At 35.8% G+C, this 20,489-nt stretch overlaps 1 protein-coding gene across 1 annotated transcript in view; it reads right to left on the bottom strand.

The window, feature by feature from the left end:
- The window catches only part of LOC121440443 (gamma-aminobutyric acid receptor subunit alpha-3-like), a 160,482-nt gene that overhangs the window by 68,783 nt on the left and 71,210 nt on the right, over positions 1–20,489 (bottom strand). The window contains exon 5 of the mRNA XM_041641194.1: positions 15,980–16,200. Within this exon, the coding sequence (XP_041497128.1) occupies positions 15,980–16,200 (221 nt within the window). The remainder of the gene's footprint in view (positions 1–15,979; positions 16,201–20,489) is intronic.

Genomic DNA, 20,489 nt, shown 5'->3' with positions numbered 1-20,489 from the left:
AAACTCTCAAAATCTGGAAATAAAAAGGCAATTTTCTCAAGTGATAAATGGCATGTATAAAAAAAAAGCTAGCATTACACTTAATAGCAAAAGACTAAATTGCTCAGCCTGAAGCTCAGAAAAACTGTCTGCTCATTTTTGTTCGGTCTTTATTGGAGATTTTAGCAATTCCAAGAAGGAAAGAACTGTGTGTGTGGGGTTTCCAGTGTTGATATTCAACTGCAAATATAGTTAAATACTACTTAATCGTGTACTTTAAGAAAATGAATTGCCTGAATTATAAATTGTGTTTTAAGAATCTACCTAAATATTAAGCAATGTAAACAGCTGGAGATAAAAATTGGAAAATAAAAATCAAAACTGACTTCATTTGAGGTGACAAACACATACATTCCGTGTATGTCATTAAGATGTCACTCTTACCAAAGTGCTCTACAAATTCAAGACAAAAGCAAAAATAGTAAAATGATAAATGCTAGTGAGGAGCTAGAAAAATGGGATTCGGTTTCACTGTTGGAAGAACAGAAGTTGCATAAAGAACATAAATTACATAAGTTACATAAAGAACAACCATTATCATAAACAGTGGAAAGGTTCTTCAAAAATTAAAAATATAACTAATATATGAGTCATTATACCTGTTCTGAACATTCAGCGTTAAAAATGAAAGCAGCACACCAAAGAGGTATCTGCATACACATTTTGGGCAATATCATGACACTAGTCCCAGTATCCAAGTTACATTATCAGTCTAGGTGTCCACAAATGGAGAAAATGGCAAGGAAAACTGCTTTAAACACACAATAGAGTGTTCAAAGACAAAAGAAGAATTAATCCTGTCATTTTCAGGAAAATAGGTAGAACTAGAGATCATCCAGTTGGGAAAAATAAATCAAACACAGAAAGATTAGTAATGCATATTCTTTAATGTGTGGGAATAAATAATTTACAGCAAAGTAGAAGAGGATTAGTGGAGACTGAGGAGAGTCTGAGGGGTTGGGTTGATTAACGAGTATGCATAGGTGTGTTGAAATAACACATTGAGCTGGGCAATGGTGGTGCACACCTTTAATCCCAGCACTCAGAGCAGAGGCAGGCGGATCTCTGTGAGTTCAAGGCCAGCCTGGTCTACAAGAGCTAGTTCCAGGAAAGGCTCCAAAGCTAGAGAAACCTTGTCTCAAAAAAAAAATAAAAAACAAAAAAAGAGAAAGAGAAAGAAAGAAAGAAAGAAAGAAAACATTGAATAATACTAACAACTAACATGTACAATTAACAGATGTTTCAAAAGAATTTTAGGGCCAGGCAGTGGTGGGGTATGCCTTTAATCCCAGTACTCAGAAGGCAGAGTCAGGAGAATCTCTGTGAGATTAAGGCCAGCCTGGTCTACAGAGTGAGTGCTAGTGTAGCTAGGACTGTTAGACAGAGAAACTTTGTCTAGAAAAAAAAAAGAAAGAATGAAAAGAATTTTATGAAATAAACATAATCTTTATCTCAGGCTGTGAGCAAAAAACACCTGTCGCGCCTATTGTAAGACATAACCAGACCCATTTGGCAAAAGAATAAACATAAAATGCATCCAAATATGAAAGACAGAAATCACATTATCTCTATTTTCAGACAATAGGCTATTATATACAGAAAAATTTTAAGACTCCACTAATCAACTACTAAAATTAGCAAACCACTTCATTAAATTTGTAGGGTACAAAATAAATGTACAAAAGCAGTATTTTCATGCCTTAGCAATTAACTCTTCATAACTGAAAAAAAACAAAAATACTTCATTTGCAATTGTTACAATGTAATAAAATGTGTAGGAATCTTCACATCCTCAAGGAGGTGAATGGTATACACACTGTGATAGATATTCTTGGTTGTCAATTAGACAACATCTGGAATTAACAACCCCCCAAAAAAATGTCTGAGCATACTTGTGAGGAACTTTTTGCTTAATTGTATCATCTGAAGTGAGAAGACCCATTTGTAATCCAGACATTTGAGATGGCACACCTTCAGTAAAAATCTTTGGAGGTAGAAAGACCCACCTCTAATCTGAGAGCCATGGCTTCTGCTGGAAGCCTATATAGGAACATTGAAAAATGAAAATTTGTACTTTGCCTGCTTTCTCACACCTCACTAGCAATTCCATCTCTTCATTAGCATTAGAACCTACTTCTTGGGGATTCCAATGTATACTAAGGACCATCTGAGACATCCAGCCTTGTGGGCTTAACAAGGATCCTTGGTCCTTCCAAACATAGGCAACCATTGTTGAATTAGCTGAACCACAGCCTGTAAGTCATTCTAATAATTCATATATATTCATATATATATATATATATATATATATAGAGAGAGAGAGAGAGAGAGAGAACAGGGACTTATTCATTTTGTAAGTTCTGATACTCTAGAGAACCCTGACTAATATACACACTAAAACTATAGAATAACAATGAAAGAGATTGAAAACAGTAAAGATAATTGAAAATATATCCCCAGTTCATACATTGAGAGAATTAATATGGCTAAAATTACTACTCAAAATAGTTAATACTGCAAAAATGCTACTCAAAATGACCTCTATGTTCAGCAAAAGTGTTCTCAAAACAACAATAATATTTTTTTTTCGAAAACAGCCTTAAAATTCCAATTAGTATTATTGTCTTGAGTAGTACAAACAGCAGAGCTAGAAACATTATGCTACCTGGCTTTGAATATACCACAAACATATGCTAATAAAAGAGCATGGCACTCACTTAAAAATAGATGCATAGACAAATGGGACGAAATAGAGAGCACAGAAATAAATTCATATATTCACGGTCAATTGGTTTTCAACAAAGATGCCAAGAACACACAAAGGATAAATGACATTCTCCTTAGCAAATGGTATTATGAAAACTGTACATTCATACACAGAAAAATTAAGTGAGATTCTTACTCGTACAACTTACAAACATAAAGTCAAATCTTATTAAAACCTTAATTAAGCATAGTACCTAAAACTCTTGGCTGCTGGAAGAAAACTGAGGAAAGTTTCAAGCACTATTCTGTACAGTGAATATTTGGACACGGCTTCAAAAGCATAGGTAAAAATCAAAAACAGATTAATTGGCCTACAATAAATTAAAAAGCTACTGAACAGTAAAAGAAACAATCACAATAAAGAGACAGCATATAGAATGGAGGAAAGTCTCTAGAAACATACATCTTACAATGGATTGATATCCAAGAATAAAATGAACCAAGCCAACTCAATAGCAAGAAAATATGATATACTAAAGAACAATTGATCCAAATAAAAAAAGCCAACATGTGTAAGAGAAGCTGTTCCATATCATTAATCAAGGGCATGCAAATTAATATCACAATAGGAATCAAGGGATGGCTTTAACAAAAGACAGGCGACCTGAGTTCAGTCACTGGAATGCATAGGTTTGTCCTCTGAATTCCACATGCAAGCTGTGGCACATCTGCTTTCTCCTGTACACTCTTCTCCACATGTGCATTTGCACACACACACACACACACACACACACACACACACTTTAAATAGTAAATAAAACATTAAAATCATATTGTTAAGATTAACCAGTTAATACAAAATTGAAAGTTGCCAAGTAGAATCAGTGCTTTCACAATAGAGAGGTAAGGCATTTGTTAATTATCTTGATTTAACCAGTTCTCACTGTATGCCTACATTAAAAACATGATTTTATATGGCACAGATGCAAAAAGTTGTATTTGTCAATTTACAAAATTAGACCTCCAGACTTAAAACCCAGTTGTGCCAGCTAGAAGGCTAGAAGGTCCCCTTTTCACTAGCATATTTACATATACTAGTTAAAGCTCTAGGACTGGATTTTATTAGGAAGAAAAAAAACATAGATTCAGAAGAATTTGAATTTAAAGATGAAGATTCACTCCACTGGCTTAATGCATTTCTACAAACTCAAGATATGAGTGATATTAAACACTTCAACCATTTCATACAGCCTGAGGAAGTTTACACATCAGACAGAAGATATATGTATCATAATCTCAAAGTGAAAAGGAGAATAGAGTTGGGGAACAAGGAAGAGATACAATATGGCAATTTTAGTTATTATTCTAGTATTAATACTAGGGCATATCACTGAGCTAAGAGTCCCTGCTCTCGATTTAACATCACCAAGTAACCATTTCTTTTCAATTTTTTTTGTGAACGAAGATGAATTAATAACTTGTTTATTTAGTATCCCGATTGCATCCTCCCTGGAAATACAGTTTCAAGATGAATACAACTATAAAATATTATTCTTATTATGGCATTTGCTGGATTTTTTCTTTTTACTATACCATTCATGCAAAAACCATGTATTTCCCTTGGATTTCCCTGTGCTTTGCATTTTGTTAGGATTTGAGGGTAGACGCATATATCTTGTCTCTTGGACTAGATTGAATATCATGGATTAGCCATTTGATTTTCAATTGAAATTTACTCAAAAGTTTTAACAAAGTGAGAAAATAGCCAAGTCCCAAAGTTATAGAATCTAATTTCAGAATTCATTATGGTCTCTTCTTTTCCTCTTGAAATTCATATATTTAAACTTCTCAAGGAGATAATGTTTAGTGGTGGGACCTTTCAGGAGTGATTAGGTCATAGGGGCTCTACCCCTCAGGGAATTGGTCTTTATAAAAAAAAAAGTTCTGAATGAACTTTTTTAATAACCACAGTTAGATAGGGACAAAGTAAGAAGACATTATCTTGTAAGTGGATACTTAGGCCAGACAATGAATCTAGTGAAACCTTGCTCTGGATTTCTACTTCTTCAGAACACTGAACAATAAATTTGGCTGCCTATAAATTACCCACAACAACATTTTTGTTCTAGTTGAGCCAATTAAGACTGCTCATTTGCTCTTGGCACAAGTACATGGATCCTCTGGAAAATGAGGTTCTGGTCCTCTCTTGATAATAACTCTTGCCTTCCTAAGCCATTTGCCATTTTTAGTATGTCCCTTGTACTACAACATGTAGTATTCATTATATAGTAGTCATTATATATGCCTTAGAACTAACCATAGCATTTTTATATCTTAAACTGTGTATGATGACCTAATTTACACACTCTTTATTTAAACTATAGAAGTAATTTAAATGCAAATGGATCAACTAGATTATAGCTGCTACAGGAAAAACATTAAATGATTCCTAGAATTTTGCTAAGTGGAGACACAAACTAGGGGAAACCCCAGAGAAAATTCAAGTGTAAAATGTGGGATGACTAGAGTTCCAAAGACTAAAGAATATTGGATGCATTTGTGTGTTCTGGCTGTTTGACCAGGAGACAGCCCTGCTAAGGGCTGGGAACATAGGAGTTCCCAGTTTAAAGTCCATAGGTTAACAGAGTCTTTGGAGTTCAGTGTGAGCCCCACTGTAGACAATCTGTCAATTAGGCCTTTTGGAAGTGGAGCAGTGTGCTGTGTGCTCAGAGCGATGTTATTTCTAAAAGGATGGACAACACTATCTAGAAAGAGATGCCAGGCAGACTATTTCTGTAAGCATGGAGTAAAGGACAGGATCTGGAATTTATGGTACAAAAGAAAGGCTAGTAAATCACTAATAGCCATTATCTGTCCAGGATGAGTCACTCGCAAACACCCAAACCAAGCTGGGCATTAGTCACCAGAATTCCACTTGTCTGCAGACTAACCATTAAATCCTCCAGCTAGAGACAGGAGACTCAATGCACAGGAAGGAGGCCATCACCTTATCGCCGTAGCCTTCAGAAGGGACAAGTGAGCTTAACAATTACCTCAGAGGTTTAACTCCATCCTCATTTTTTGACGATCCTACTTTCCCTCACTCACCGTTCATTGACAAATATTTGAGATTTCACAAAAGAATCTGCATCCATCTTTGTTCCTTGCCTGAATGCCTGTTTTTTCTATGTATAACACATCTTCTTCTAATCTGTGCTTAGAAACTATCCATGCCAAGATGCTTTGTTAATATAATATGGACATTATGATTTTCTCCAGTTCTAAGAAAACCTAGAGCACTTGGTACAAATATTACAATCCTTGACATTTAAATTTTAAGTGTCTGTGTGCCTGACTTCTGAAGAGGATTTCTGTTTGTTATGATAACCTACGCCTAGGTTACTGGTTAACTCATAGCCTATCATTGATTTGTGCTTCTTGATGTGTAGGTGCATTCAGCACACAGCATCATTTGTGACTGACCGAAAAATTCTACTAGCTATTCTGTCTTGTCTTGTTCTAAGTCTCCCCAGATGCCCAAATGAGACACTCGACCTCTTCTATGTTTCTTGCTGCTGTTTAAACTCTCTAAATGTGCTTCAGAGCATAAGGAACTGCAGGGAGAATCCACTGGAGCAAAAGCTATCCCAAAAGAACTGTGTGAAAGAAAGCTAGCAAGACTGGCTTGCCCTGATTACATTAAATCCTATACTATTAAAGTTCTTACCCAAATGCCTTCCCTGGTTCCTGGTTATTTAAGGTTATATAATGAAAATTCAAGTGTGATGTATTAGCATCTAAACTAGGAAGAGAGGAGCATTGCCTTAAAGTTTAAGGTAGAAAGTTCCTGGCATCAAGCAGTTTTTAACATTCAAACAATCTATCTGTAACACATTCCAAGTACATGAACAAGACTGACCCAATCATACAATTAAAGTATGAAAGGAGAAATCATAATCTCAGCATGACAGATATCATCTCTCAGTTGGTTCAAAACATCACTTTTCTCTTGATGACTCAACGTGGAGATAAGCGTGACTATTTCCTTTGTTTTTCAGCTAAATATAGGACACTATTATGGCATAGCACAACACGTAAAGGACATTTTGTACAATGCATTCTGTTTTACAAACCCTCACTGTGTGAAAATTCTCCTGGTTTCCAGACCTGCACTTCCCAATGCATCTCATCATGTCCAGTTCATATTCATTACTTTAAAATGGTCCCCAAGCATTACTGTTTTGCAAGAAGTGGCGCATCGTAGTGTGAACAAAAAAACCTCTTTCAACTGTGAGCTAAGTTTCTGTATAGCTCTTCTTTTAGGTTTGTAACTTTGGTCCAGTGAAATTCCAGTTTCTTAAAAGCTCTAGAGAGAGCAGCCACATGCCAGGATGTATCACATAGATCTCACACATTATCACATTTACTGCTGGCAATGGCTTTGAAGGCCAGATAACACTATACGTCATATCGTTTAACAGAGAACGGCCTAGGAATCACCTTACTACACAATCCATTTCCTTAATCAGAATCATAATGCTGCACTATGACTCAGCACTAAATGTCTGTGGAAATTGTTATGAAGATTGAGTGATACAAATATGTATGAAGCACCTCATGCAGTATCTGGCACATTGAAAATACTCAAGAAGTACAAATTTATAGCCTTCTGCTCTTGTTAGCTAAATATTGAATTTTTCTCTAAAATGTAAAGAGTTTGTTTTTATTATTCTTATTAGTAGGACTGCAATCTATTCAGTGTCCAGGAAAATATATCATATACATTTTAAAGGTTCCTTTTAAACTGTACTTGGCCTCTAAGTTCTAAAGAAAATCTCTGTCATTCTTGTTTGCTTTACTACTCTGAATCTCCCCTATTTTTGTCCGGGACTTTGTCATTCTGAGGACCATTCTTAGGACTCCACTAACTAGTGTCCCCATTGTCAATTGATCATTCAAGAATACAACCAGATGTTTTAATTTTAAAACAAATCTGGAATTCTTTTTGCACATAGCAGTATTTATTTTCCCAGCTTGGTTTGCTAGTAAAGCATATACAAATAATTCATTTCATAAAAGCAAGCTACTAGAAATGACTGTGCTCTCAAAGCCTAATGAACTCACAGTCACCTCCCACATACCCATCTCTGTCCTTCCTCTCTGACTCACTTCACACAAACAAGCCGCTGCTGTTAGAAATTATGTGTTTAATATGGTAGAGCCACAAGATGAGTGGGCTTTGGGTCCTTGAACCCATCACTTCTAAATGAGCCTGCTGTCAATGAAGAATATCTGCTTTAAACTTGAAAAAAAAACAAGAAATACATTTCTATCCCATTGATCACATTTGAACTTTCATACATTTTGGGGGTTAGCTGTTTGTGTTAGCACAAAGGATCTCATCGTGCCGCTCACATTTGTTTCCCTTTTATTTTTAAATTTTTATTTTATGTGTATTGGTATTTTGCCGGCAAATACGTTATGTTCCACATGTATGTCTGGTGTCCAAAGAGGCCAGAAGAGTGTACTGGATCCCATGGGACTGGAGTTACAGATAGTTTTGAGCAGCATGTGATTGCTGGAAATTGAATTTAGGCCTTCTGGAAGAGCAGCAAGTGCTCTTAGCTTCTGAGTCAGCTCTCTAGCCACATTATTAAAAAACAAAACAAAATAAACAACAGTTTCACTATATCATCAAAGCTGGCCTTGAAGTTCTAATACCCAAGTGCTGGAATTATAGGAATGTGTAGCTATGTCTAGCACATCTCTTACAATAATATTTCCCTATAATTATAGGACAAAGGTACTCTGTATCTCATAAAAAATGAAACCTTCCAAATAGTAACATAATTTGGCTACATTCCCTCTGCCCCTTTTTGTTTATTTATCTTTTATTTTTGTAATTAAAATGTAATTACATTGTTTTCTCCATTCCCTTTCTTTTTTCCTAACCTCTACCCTTTTCTATTACTGTTATTATCCCAAAGCACATTTCTCTTTGGCACTCAATGGGAATTTTAACAATTGGATCATTTGTCACTTCTGTTTTTTTTTCTTTTTTTTAACTCAACTCCTTCATTTATTTTTATATACCAACCACAATTTCCTCCCTTACCTTTCTTTCTCTTCCCTCCCCCTCCTCCCATCTATCTCCCCATCCACTCCTCCTCCTCCTCCTCCTCCTCCTCCTCCTCCTCCTCCTCCTCCTCCAGAAAGGGGCAGGCCTCCAATGGGAGTCAACAAAACATGTCATATCATGATGAGGCAGGATCAACCCCCTCCTCCTGCATCAAGGCTGGGGGAGGCATCCCTGCATCTGGAATAGGTTCCAAAAAGCTAGCTGGTCCCACTGCTAGGGGACCTACAAACACACCAAACTATACAACTGTTGGTCCCATGTAGGCTTCCTAGATGTAAATATTTGCATTTTCCTAGAAGTCTTCTTTGGTTATAAATTCATACAACCCTCTGACCAGGCATCAAACCCTGGGGGTGAAACTTTTAGAACATACTACATTAAAACTTTATTTACTAGAATAAAATTAGCTTGAAGCTATATAGACTTGTATGCTGTGAATATTTTATTACTATTGGTTTATGAATAAAGCTATTTCAGCAGAGCAAAGCCAGACAGGAAATCTGAACACAGGTAGAAAGTGAAAGTAGGCAGAGTCAGGGAGACGCCATGTTGTTGCCGAAGGAGGAAGATGCCAGAAATTTACCCAGTAAGCCACAGCCTCATGGCAACACACAATTTATTAGAAATGGGTTAATTCAAGATGTAAGAGCTACCTGGGAATACACCTGAGTCATTGGTCAAGCCATGTTGTAATTGATACAGTTTCTGTGTGATTATTCAGGTTTGGGAGGTAGGAAAACAAAAGAGCAGCCTCCGTCTACATATACCAAATAATGGCAAACAATCATGGGAAACTCATTTGTATATTTTAGGCTTCATGATATATATATGTATATATATATATATATACATATATATCATAATATCATAATAAATATCTATAGGCATATATATTGAAGAGTTACTGCTAAGATTTAAAATAATATAAGTGCCTGGCACATAGTAGACATTCGGTACTCAGCAATTCTCAGAAATTATCTGTTAGTGATGAGTACTACAGTAGCTTCCTTATCAAGCACCTTTTTCATCATCTTTCTCTCATTTCAATCTGTCTTGTTCATGTTCTCAGAATGTTCTATCTAAAGTGTAAATCTGTTTGATTTCTTCCTCTGCATGCTTTTCCATGAATCACCATGATCGTTCTGTCAACATGTCTTGGAGGTGCCTTTCCCCAAGACAGACCTAACTGTTCTCTGGTCCTCTTATACTGATGTTTAGTGTGTTACCACTACCTCACTCCCTTATATTAGAGGTCTATAGACCTACTATACCCTTTGTTTACTACTTTTCTTCCTTGTCCCTGAATATAGTTTACTATTACCCATCTCTTAGAACTAAGTTTAAAAGTAGGTTCTTACATGTCTAATTAGATGTATGTCTAATTTAAGCACTGGGAGGGCAGAGGTCAGTGTATCAGTTGGAGTTAAAGACCAGTTTGGTCTACATAGTGAGCTACAGACCATCTAGTGTGATATAGTGAAATCTTATCTCAAAATAAAATGTAGTTTCTCATGGGATTTATGGTAGATGTGTCAAGGGGTAATTTTGTTGTACCTGCTAGATTCTTACTATGCTGGGTAGTTTTATATTGTCTTGACACATGCCAGAGTCTTTTGGGAATAAGGAACTCAGTTGAAAAAATAGCCCCGCCAGATTAGTCTGTAGTCAAGCCTGTGATATATTTTCTTAATTAGTGATTGATGTCAGAGGGTCAAGCCCGTTGACTGGTGCCACACCTGGGTAGGTGGCCTGAACATGTATAAGAAAGAATTCAGGCTACCCAAGTCTTGAAGATCAAACTAGTAAGCAGTATTCTTCCATGGCCTCTGAATCACATTTTTGTTTAGTTTGCTTTTTGATGCTTGGGTATTATTCTATTTTCTTCTTATCCCATGATTCCATGATATTTTGTACATCTCACTGTGAAGGGATTTTGTATTACTGTACATACCTCCTTAACTACAATGCTATAAAGCCTTTTTAAAAGAATTTATGTGCATTGATGTTTTGCTGGCATTGTATGTCTGTATGAGGTTATTGGGTGCCCTGCAACTGGAGCTACATACATTTGTGACCTGCCATGTGGGTGCTAGGAATTGAATCAGCATCCTTTGGAAGGGCAACCAGTGCTCTTTCCAAAGATGGCAACCAAAGACATCTTTCCAGCCCATACAATACTATGAAGTCTTTAAGAGGTAAGTGATTCCTTACTTATCTCTGTAGTGTGGTACATCTCAGAGTCTTACACATACTAAGTTCTTATAGATATGTTGTTAGGCAGATGATTCAACGGAATAAAATCTAGTTAAATTTTATGAGTATTTTCCATCCTATTCAGAAGCTCAATAGGATTCTTACTATATTATTATCAGTTAATATCAATATTACATATTTATCCTTTGTTTCATCATCAATAACATGTTATTATATGAATAAATATTATTATATCATTAATAAAGAAAGGGTACACTACTCTATCTTGGGCAGTTTAGAATAGTTTATAAATGCGTATATCATGTTGAGCTAGTTCTGTGAAATTTCTGTGTTGTTCCAATTTTAGTATGTGTGCTGCTGAGGGTAATAGGGCTCAGCCTGCATTTCCTGGTCATCCTGAAGTTCCAAGATGAGGTATAGCAAAGTTCCACAACTGTCCCAGTTATATACTCATGAGAGACCTGGTTCAATTTTTCCAAGGAGTTATCCTCTGAAGTTTACTCATGGAGTCCAAAATAAAGGAAATAAACATTATATGCCACTATTACTTGTCTACAGAGTTCAGACTGGTTTTAATTGCCTTGGGCACACACATGCCTTGAATGATTTAGTTACCAGAGAAGATAACCCTGGCAGGATGCCAGGTCACCACATGGGGTTGTAATAACAACAGTGCTACAGAATGAGAATAATAATAACAATAAATAAGAGTGCTACAGAATGAGTCTTTCTGAGAGTGTCTAGATGATCTGCAGGCCTTTTTCAATTTCTCTTTTCTGTGTTGTTGCAAGGCAGGCAGCAGCTAGTGTTATTAAACGAAGATCTGAAGAAAAGAAACAGCTTGTGACTTGTGAAGGTCACTAGATGACTCACTTGTGGAGCCATAAAAAGAGCCAAGATTTTATCTCCGAGTTTTGGTTCTCTGTCCACCTTCCCACCCACGTTCTGGGATCTAAGGTATACTCTCTGCTGTGCTAGGAAAATAATGGTTTAATCAACCTTCTGTACTTCTGTTCTGTTTGGATACCATACTTCAACATAAGCATAAAGGCATTCTGCCTATACACAAAGCTCATAAATCCTTACTTTCTCATCTGATTCAGAGCACAGAGACCTCAATAGCAATCATCTTCTTTCTGGTGACTAATCATTTGCTTTGCTTCACCTTTGGCACTTCTCAAGATACATCCTCATGTTCTTGCTTCATAGTTCAGTTTTTACATTCTCCCTTTTCTTTTCTGCCTCCCTCTCCTCTAAAGCTCAAATATGTATTATCTAAGTGATCTAATATTTCTTTTTATAAGATTTATTTTTATTTATGTATGTGTGAAAGAGAGAGGAGAGAGACTGGGAGAGGGGAACATTTGAGTGCAGTACTGGTAGAGGCCAGAAGAGGGTGTCAGACGTTCTGGAGCTACAGGCAATTGCAGGTGCTGGACAGGGGTCCTAGAAACTGAATTGAGAACAGAAAGCAATCTTAACAACTGAAACATCTCTCTAGGCCCCAAACCCTTTTTTTCTTTCACTGCTCATATTCTCCTTTGCTATTTTCATCACTCTCTTCTCCTTTAGGTTCTCTTATTATTCACATTTTTAACAACGCACATACCCAGTTTATCATTCTTTCTACCTCATTTCATTATCTTGTCTTCTGCTCACATATACTCTACTCTGTTCTTTCCACAATGGATTTAAATACAATGTACTACCAAACTCTTTTCCTTCCTCTCCTTATTAGAGTTGTGACTCTCTTCTATCTATTCCTATTCTGATGTTCTAATTATTTCCAAATTCTTCTTTTGCATCATGTGCATTCGTATATCCCACCTGTCTTATTTGCCCTACCTCCTTTTAAGCATATATATTTCACATAGAGTGAAAAAACCTAACTGTATTTTTGATGCAAACCCATGTGCTTTTCTCTGTCACAAAAATGTTATTTCTGCAGTGTCCTCAGTGTTTACCTATCTGCTCTTTTCTGCTATCTGACAAATATGTGCTAGACTCCCCATTTATAGCAAATAGAACCTGACCTTTATAACTACTGGGTAAGCATTATACATCCCCATTTTTCTCCAGTTTCTCAGTTTACTCATCTCTAAGGTAGAGATAATAGTCTCTAGACCTTAAGGTAGTTATAAATGTTCAGTGACTAGAACACTGGCAAGCACCATGTTCATATGATATTGATGCTGATGACTGTAAAGGGCACCGCTGATACTTTTAAAAGTGATCCAATCTTTTAACATATCTATCAACATTTATAGTACCAAGGTTTTTTATAATACCAATCATTTTATGGATTGGTGAAACCAATATTTGCCTTAGTTCATTTTTGTTTTCTTTTTGAGAATACTCAGCCTATACACAGAGGTGTGCTTTACCGCTCTCCTAGTCCCTCCTCAATTTCAACCAAGATACCCATCAAGATTATTCATCACAAGTCCATGCCTTGTTAACTTTGACACCCAAATACATCTCCTCAAGTCATATCTAGCCTGCAAAGAAAAATATGGCAAGATCATAATTCCACCTAACACTATACATCTCACTTCCATCCAAACCACATCAATTGTTTCCCTTCAGTTTGAACACCACTGAAAGAGACCTAACTCTTAACTTTGACCTCCTGTAAGATATTTTTAAAAAGCTTTCAATGTATAATGAAACATAAAGCATTGCCATTTCAAAACAGGAGAAATGGAGTGGAGAAGGGAGGAATTTGGCAAATGAATAGATCAAAACTCGGTACGTTAAATTCTATACCTCTATGTTTAGAATCTCAGGAACAGAAAGGACTCAGGCAGCCTTGAATCTTACTAACTTTCCAGTTACAGTATATAAGGTTACTTCCTTGGTCTGGATCTAGTGACTTCCAGCAATTTTCCTCAGCAGACATTGCATTTTCCTGGCATGCCTAAATTCCTGTATTCTCAGCTTCACTCCCACAGCTACGCATAACTCCTTCTCGGGGATTCCCAGGGAATTTGACCATGCTATATATCTCCTGGTCTCCCTGTCTTTTCTTTGAAAGGTCTGAATGGTCTCATGACCTTTGCACTCTTCATACCTACAAAGTAGCATCACATATAAACTATAAAGGTCTGTTGCCAGCTTGTATGGTAGCAGAACCTGTAGCACAATTAATAAAAACTAAGAGACTGAAATTGAGATTCAACCTGAAGGTCAGAAAAGTAAAACAGCCAGCTACTGGCTCTTATCTCAACCTCAGCCCAAAATGGCTATTCTGCCTACAGGAATCTCAGAATGAGACTGTGTCTGTGAGCTGTCTCCTCCCATTTTATATTCCTCTCTAGGGCTGGGATTAAAGGCATGCACTGCCGGTTTCTATGACAAACGAGTGTGACTACTGGAATTAAAGGTGTGTGTCACCTGGTCTGTAAGGCTGAGCAGTGGGGCTGTTTTACTCTCTGATCTTCAGGCAATCTTTATTTATTAAAATGCAAATGAAATGCCACTACAAGAACCCACTTAGACTACTGCAGTAGCAGGTGTAGAGTGTTTGATGAATCTACATTGAAAGTTTACATCTACCTGATAGATACAGGTTATCACAATAACTCAAAATTGACAATCATTAATATGGGCACAGGGTTCAGGGATTAAAAACTGTTAACAGTAAAGCTATTAAAAATACAAACAGAAAGCACAAGAACCAAGAAAGTGTTTCTTTGTTGGAGCAAAGAATATTATTTCTTGACATCAAAATGTTATGACATCTATCTTAGTCACTGTTCTATTGCTATGCTGTGCAGAGACAACATGACCAAGACAGCTCTTATGAAAGAAAGCATTTAATTGGGGGCTTACTCAAATTTTTAGAGATTAGCCCATTATCATGCTGGGGAGCATGTCAGGATGCATAGCACTAGAGCAGTAGTTGAGAGCTACATGCTGATTCATAGGCAGCAGACAAAGAATGGACCTGAAACCCAAAGCCCATCCCTAGCGACACATTTCCTCCAACAAGGTCATACCTACTCCAACAAGGCCACACCTCCTAATCCTTCTAATCCTTCCAAACAGTTGTACTCCCTGGTGACTAAGTATTCAACGATATAAGCATATGGGGGCATTCTTATTCTACCTACCATAACATTCAGTCACTCAAATGATAATGATAAGCATGAAACATAAAGCTATGCAGTTTTTGTACATTGGGATGAAGGTATAAAGGTATACATTTTATATTTCAATGATATGTGTACTATGAACTTATGTGGAAATTTTACTCATATCAAACTTCTATACCCCAGGCAATGAAACATAACAATTTTTTATTTTAAATGTTCTAGAGAATATCTATCAACATCTCTTTTGCTTTTTATAACTCAGTCACGGTGCTGCTTTGCTACTGCATTTAAAAGTACTATGCTCATAGTGCTTATGACTCTTCAATTATTTTGTAAGTTTATGCAGTTAGGTGTTCTTGAACACATATGTGCCTCTGTTCATACATATAAGTCTCTGAAGATGTACATATTTATACACTAAAAATTATACTTCTTTGTGTCTCAGAATGTTTGTATGTGTAACTATATGGAATATAGAATATGTATGCTTGTGTGTATACATATAAATGTGTTAAAAGTGTCCTTATGCATCAATATGTATGTACAATACATAGCACATATGTTTTTCAAAATACATACTATACAATCTATAAACTGGAAAGAATACTATGTATATAAAACTATTGAATTCATATATATGTATATTTTACTGAGTATATATTAAAATATAAGATCTTTGTGTCTGTTGATAAACCAAAGGAATTTTCAGTGTATAACCTAAAACTTTCTACTTTCAATAAAAGTCCTAGGTCCAAAATATTCTGAGTGGTGGTTACCACTCTCTTACCTCATTGTATAGAGGAGGGTACCATTGTCTACCAGTCTGAGAAGCTTGTTGGGTGTGGTCATATTGTGAGCCACTGATTTCTTGCCATTGTGGAAGAAGGTGTCAGGAGTCCATATCTTACTAGCCAGAAGATTGTTCAGAGGAAGGATCTTCATAGGTCCATCAAATTTCAGTCTTTCATCATGCCATGTCTGTCTAAAAAATACATCAATAGTATATTCCTAGAACAGAAAAAGCAAGAGAGAAGTAATGTTTCAGTAGGATTCTGATGGGGATCAACAATGCCACTGGCAAATATTAATCAAAATATTTTCTGTGATATAGAGGAGTCTACTAGAAGTAGTTACTAGTGAGTATGACAAATGATAATAACTAAAAATTATTGCCGTGCTAACCAATAGAAATAAAATTAATAATGATACATATATCTAATCATATATCTAACATATTTTACTAGAAAAGCCATTGCCAACACTGGCCTATGTACAATACAGGCTGAGCACAATACTTTTCTTCTTTGTGCTATTATAGCTCTAGTAAAAAACAGCGTTCTTTGTCTTTATTGATGAATGATCTCATATGAACATTAAAGGTCATTACAACCATAACCATAAAATAAAACCATATACTTTAATGCAACTTTTTCTGAGCCCCAGCTTTTTACATGTGTTCAAGGGATTAAAACAGGTCCTCATACATATGGAGTGAACTCTTTACTAAGTGAGAAATTTCCCCAGCTTGTTTGCTTTGCTTTTCCTTTCTTTTCTTTTCTTTTCTTTTCTTTCTCTCTCTCAATCTCCCCACTCTCAATTTCTTATACACGATCTCCAAATCTAGAATTCTCTTGGCATACACAACATTGCTGGCCAAGTTAGCAGGAAATCTACAATATTGGGTGTGAATACTGCTGGAAGGAAGAGTGCCACAGAAGGAATTGGCCCCAAACAATGAGTATATTTCTACTTTAAATACTGGCAGACTGTTGGACTACCCATAAATTTATGTTCCAGTAAAAAGCAGGTTTTAAAAACTAGAGCAGTCTTCCACCAGCTCAAACATGCTGGGTGATGTTTGTGAGGTGGCAGCTGTTTAAATGAACCAAATCTTTCAACTTAATTGGCAAAACTCTAACATCTTATTAGATTAATGTGTCACAACAAAAGTTCAACAAGAACATGACCTACAACTGCTGGTCACATTCTTAAAGCAAGAAACCCACTGAGAATATAAATCCCTACTTCTGATTACAAGCTCCAACCAAATCCTTGACTAGTCATTAAAGAGGACATCCCTATTTCAGAGCTCATGGAACTCAACAGAAGGGAGATATAAAGACTGTAAGAGCCAGGGGAGATGTAGGTCACCAAGAGAACAGGCCCTCTAAATCAACGTGAGAAAAGCTCATATGAACTCACAGAGATTGAGGTGTCAATCACAGGACCTGTATTTGGGGTGCTTTTCCTTTTGTTTTGGCTTGTCCAACTTCAATGTAATAGTTTTTGTTGTATCTTATGGGTGTAGGAGGTCCTTCTGTCTAAGTGTTGATTTCATTGGCTAATAAAGGAACTGCTTTGGGCCTATAGCAGAGCTGTAGGGGAACAGAGCTAAGTGGAGAAAACTAAATGACATGCTGGGAAGAAGAAAGCAGAGTCAGAGAGATGCCATGGATCTGCTGCCAGAGAAAAACATGCTGAAACTTTGTTGATATGTCACAACCTCGTGGTGATATACAGATTAATAGAAATGGGTTAAATTAATATGTAAGAGTTAGCCAATAGGAAGTTAGACCTAATGGCCAAGTAGTGATTTAAATAATATAGTTTCTGTGTGGTTATTTCAGTGCTGGGTGGTCGGGATGAATAAGTGGGCCCTCCTATAACATCTTATTATATTTTATTTTGTAAAAAAAAAATCTTTCTACAAAATTGAAATATTTTTGAAAGAAAAATCACTAGGGTCAAAAAAGGAAAAATTATTCAAATACAATGAGAATGTCAATATGAATATTTTACATATATCCATAATATATAAGAACTAAAGGTTTCCATAAATTTAAGCATTGAAAGGCTATTTGAATGCACAAAAATCATTTTGACTTTTAAAATATATTTTACAGATTTTATGTTCTTTTTATTAAATTTTAGTCAAACTTTAAAGGTATGCTTTTTAAAATTATTAAATTAGTTACATTTGAATAGTGACTGACAACTAGAATGATACATGTAGTTTTGCCAAATACTTTTGAATTTGATTTTTGATATTATTTTGAGGAAAATTAAACTTTAAAACAAGGACAAAAGGCACAGAGATATCTTTCCACTAGCCAGGTTAAAAAAAATGAAATAGCAGCTAGAAGTATATGAAAATCCAATCCACTAGCTACTTCTGATCATACTTTGAATAAATCTTCCCTGACATACATTGCTGCCTGTTCCCTTCATGTTTGAGATCTTTTCTGTCAATTAAACAGTCTGGTTCTTTTCTTCCTCCAGGATCCCATTCACATCCCTGCCTACGAATGGGAAGATCCTACAATTTGTTGCCTGAACTGGGATACTTTTGAGAGAGACCAAAAGCTTTATAAAGAATTAGGTCAACGGGTATAAACTGGACCTCTGCCAGTCTATAAACTAGAACTAGACTCCCACATAAAGCCACAGTCTTGAAAAGCTCCAACCTCAGCAAAAGGGGTGAATTAGATAAGATTTGTAAGGCAGAACAAAAGTTCTAAAAGGAAGTGGGTAGAAGAAAAGGAAATATATTTCTATTGAAATTAAGCCTTATCTAATCTTGGATTTATGTTCAAATGAATATACATTTTCTGCTTATTCTAAAACTTTCAAATCGAGTAATTAACATAAAAATTGGTCTCAGATGCCAAAGGAGGAGACGTCACAAAAACTCTGGAAGGACAACACTGTAAATGGTGAAAAGAATATTGTAATCCACAACAAAACACCTAAGGAAATGGTCAATTGTCTAATACAGCATAAAACCAAATTAGACTCACTCCACAGATTTCATACAATATAATGTTCAGAAGAGAGAGAAATAAAATTAGGTTTAAAAAAGACCTATTTTAAGTGATACACTGTAGAAGAAAATGAGTTATCAGGAAAAATTTAAGCAAAGTAGAATTGATATTACTGAAGAGAGATTAATATACATGAGGAAAAACTGTTGAGTTTGCATTTCAGATAGATAAACAGTGGAAAACATGAGGACAAAGTTTTCCTACTATTTTAACATGAATAAAGGAGAAGGGTTCAGGATAGATTCTTGAAAATTCTAAACATAAGAGAATAGAGAAAATGAGGGAGGAACAATCTTCAATCTACTAATGGGTGAACTTTCCCAGAACTGCTGAAAAAAGAGGCATCCTTAGGTTCAAGAACCATAATGAGATCCAAAGTCAATACATTAAAATAGAGAGCAAAGCAGACTCAAAGAATACCAAAAAGGAGATAAACAAAGAGCTATCAATATGATTGACATCAGACATCTTAAAGGTAACAAGTCAAGTAAAAAACGACAATGAAAATTTATCTTGGAAATGCCAAAGGGAAAAAGAAATAACCATTTCTCCAGAATTTTATAGCTGATAGAGCTACATCAGAATAAAGCTAATTTTACATAAGTAAAGTAAGGCAGAGTATTTAGTACTCAAGGAGCATTCTAACTTTGGGTTTTCTTATGGCTGACTTCCTCACAGCCTTCAGTCTCATTTGACTGTACAGCAAAAAGAAATTCTTTGATCATCTTACCATCAACAAATAGGAATCCTTCTTCTCCTGACTCTTAGTTTTTTTTTCATAGCACTGACAAAATATGCCTTTGTTTACTATTTCTTTCACTCCAAGAAGCTGGAAATTCCATTATAGTAGAAACTCTTTCTGTTCAGTATCTAAACTCTACCTAACATGAAGTATATTCTCTATACACAAATATAAGTAAATAATTAAGTAGGCCCTCTCAAAAGGACTTCTAAAAGAATATCTTCCTATAATTGAAGATGAAAGTCTTATGAATATGTAAAAGGAAATGAACGGCAAGCACAAGTACTGGCACATGCATTCAAAAGCTTTAAAAGTGGCTAACAAAGACTAGAAGAATAAGTTAGAAAAACTAATTAGAACAAGTTATATGAAAGGAGGAAGTAAAACATGTGAATTAACACATTCTTAGAAGATTTGGGAATAGAAAGGAGATTGTCAAATATATATGGTAACATTTAAGGTAATCAGTCATGAACGTAAATGAAAGGATATAAAATATAAAAAAATAGAAAACAAATGAATACGTTTAAAGTGTTTCAATTGTATGAAAATAAGAGAAGAAAGAATGAAACAGAAGAGATTAGGGCAAAGTTCAGAAGACACCAAACAGGACCGGAATGATTTGGCTGTCCATGCAGAGTCTATGACCTTCCACAAGCTCAAACAATGACATCATGAAATATGTAGGCAAATGGTTGGAACTAGACAAAAATTATCCTGAGTGAAGTAACCCA

Source organism: Microtus oregoni, unplaced genomic scaffold (genome assembly GCF_018167655.1).
Source record: "Microtus oregoni isolate MIOR12 unplaced genomic scaffold, Mior012 000067F_ref0000223, whole genome shotgun sequence".
NCBI lineage: Eukaryota > Metazoa > Chordata > Mammalia > Rodentia > Cricetidae > Microtus > Microtus oregoni.
The sequence above is the reverse complement of the archived record's forward strand: the minus strand, read 5'-3'. Positions and strand labels throughout refer to the sequence as shown.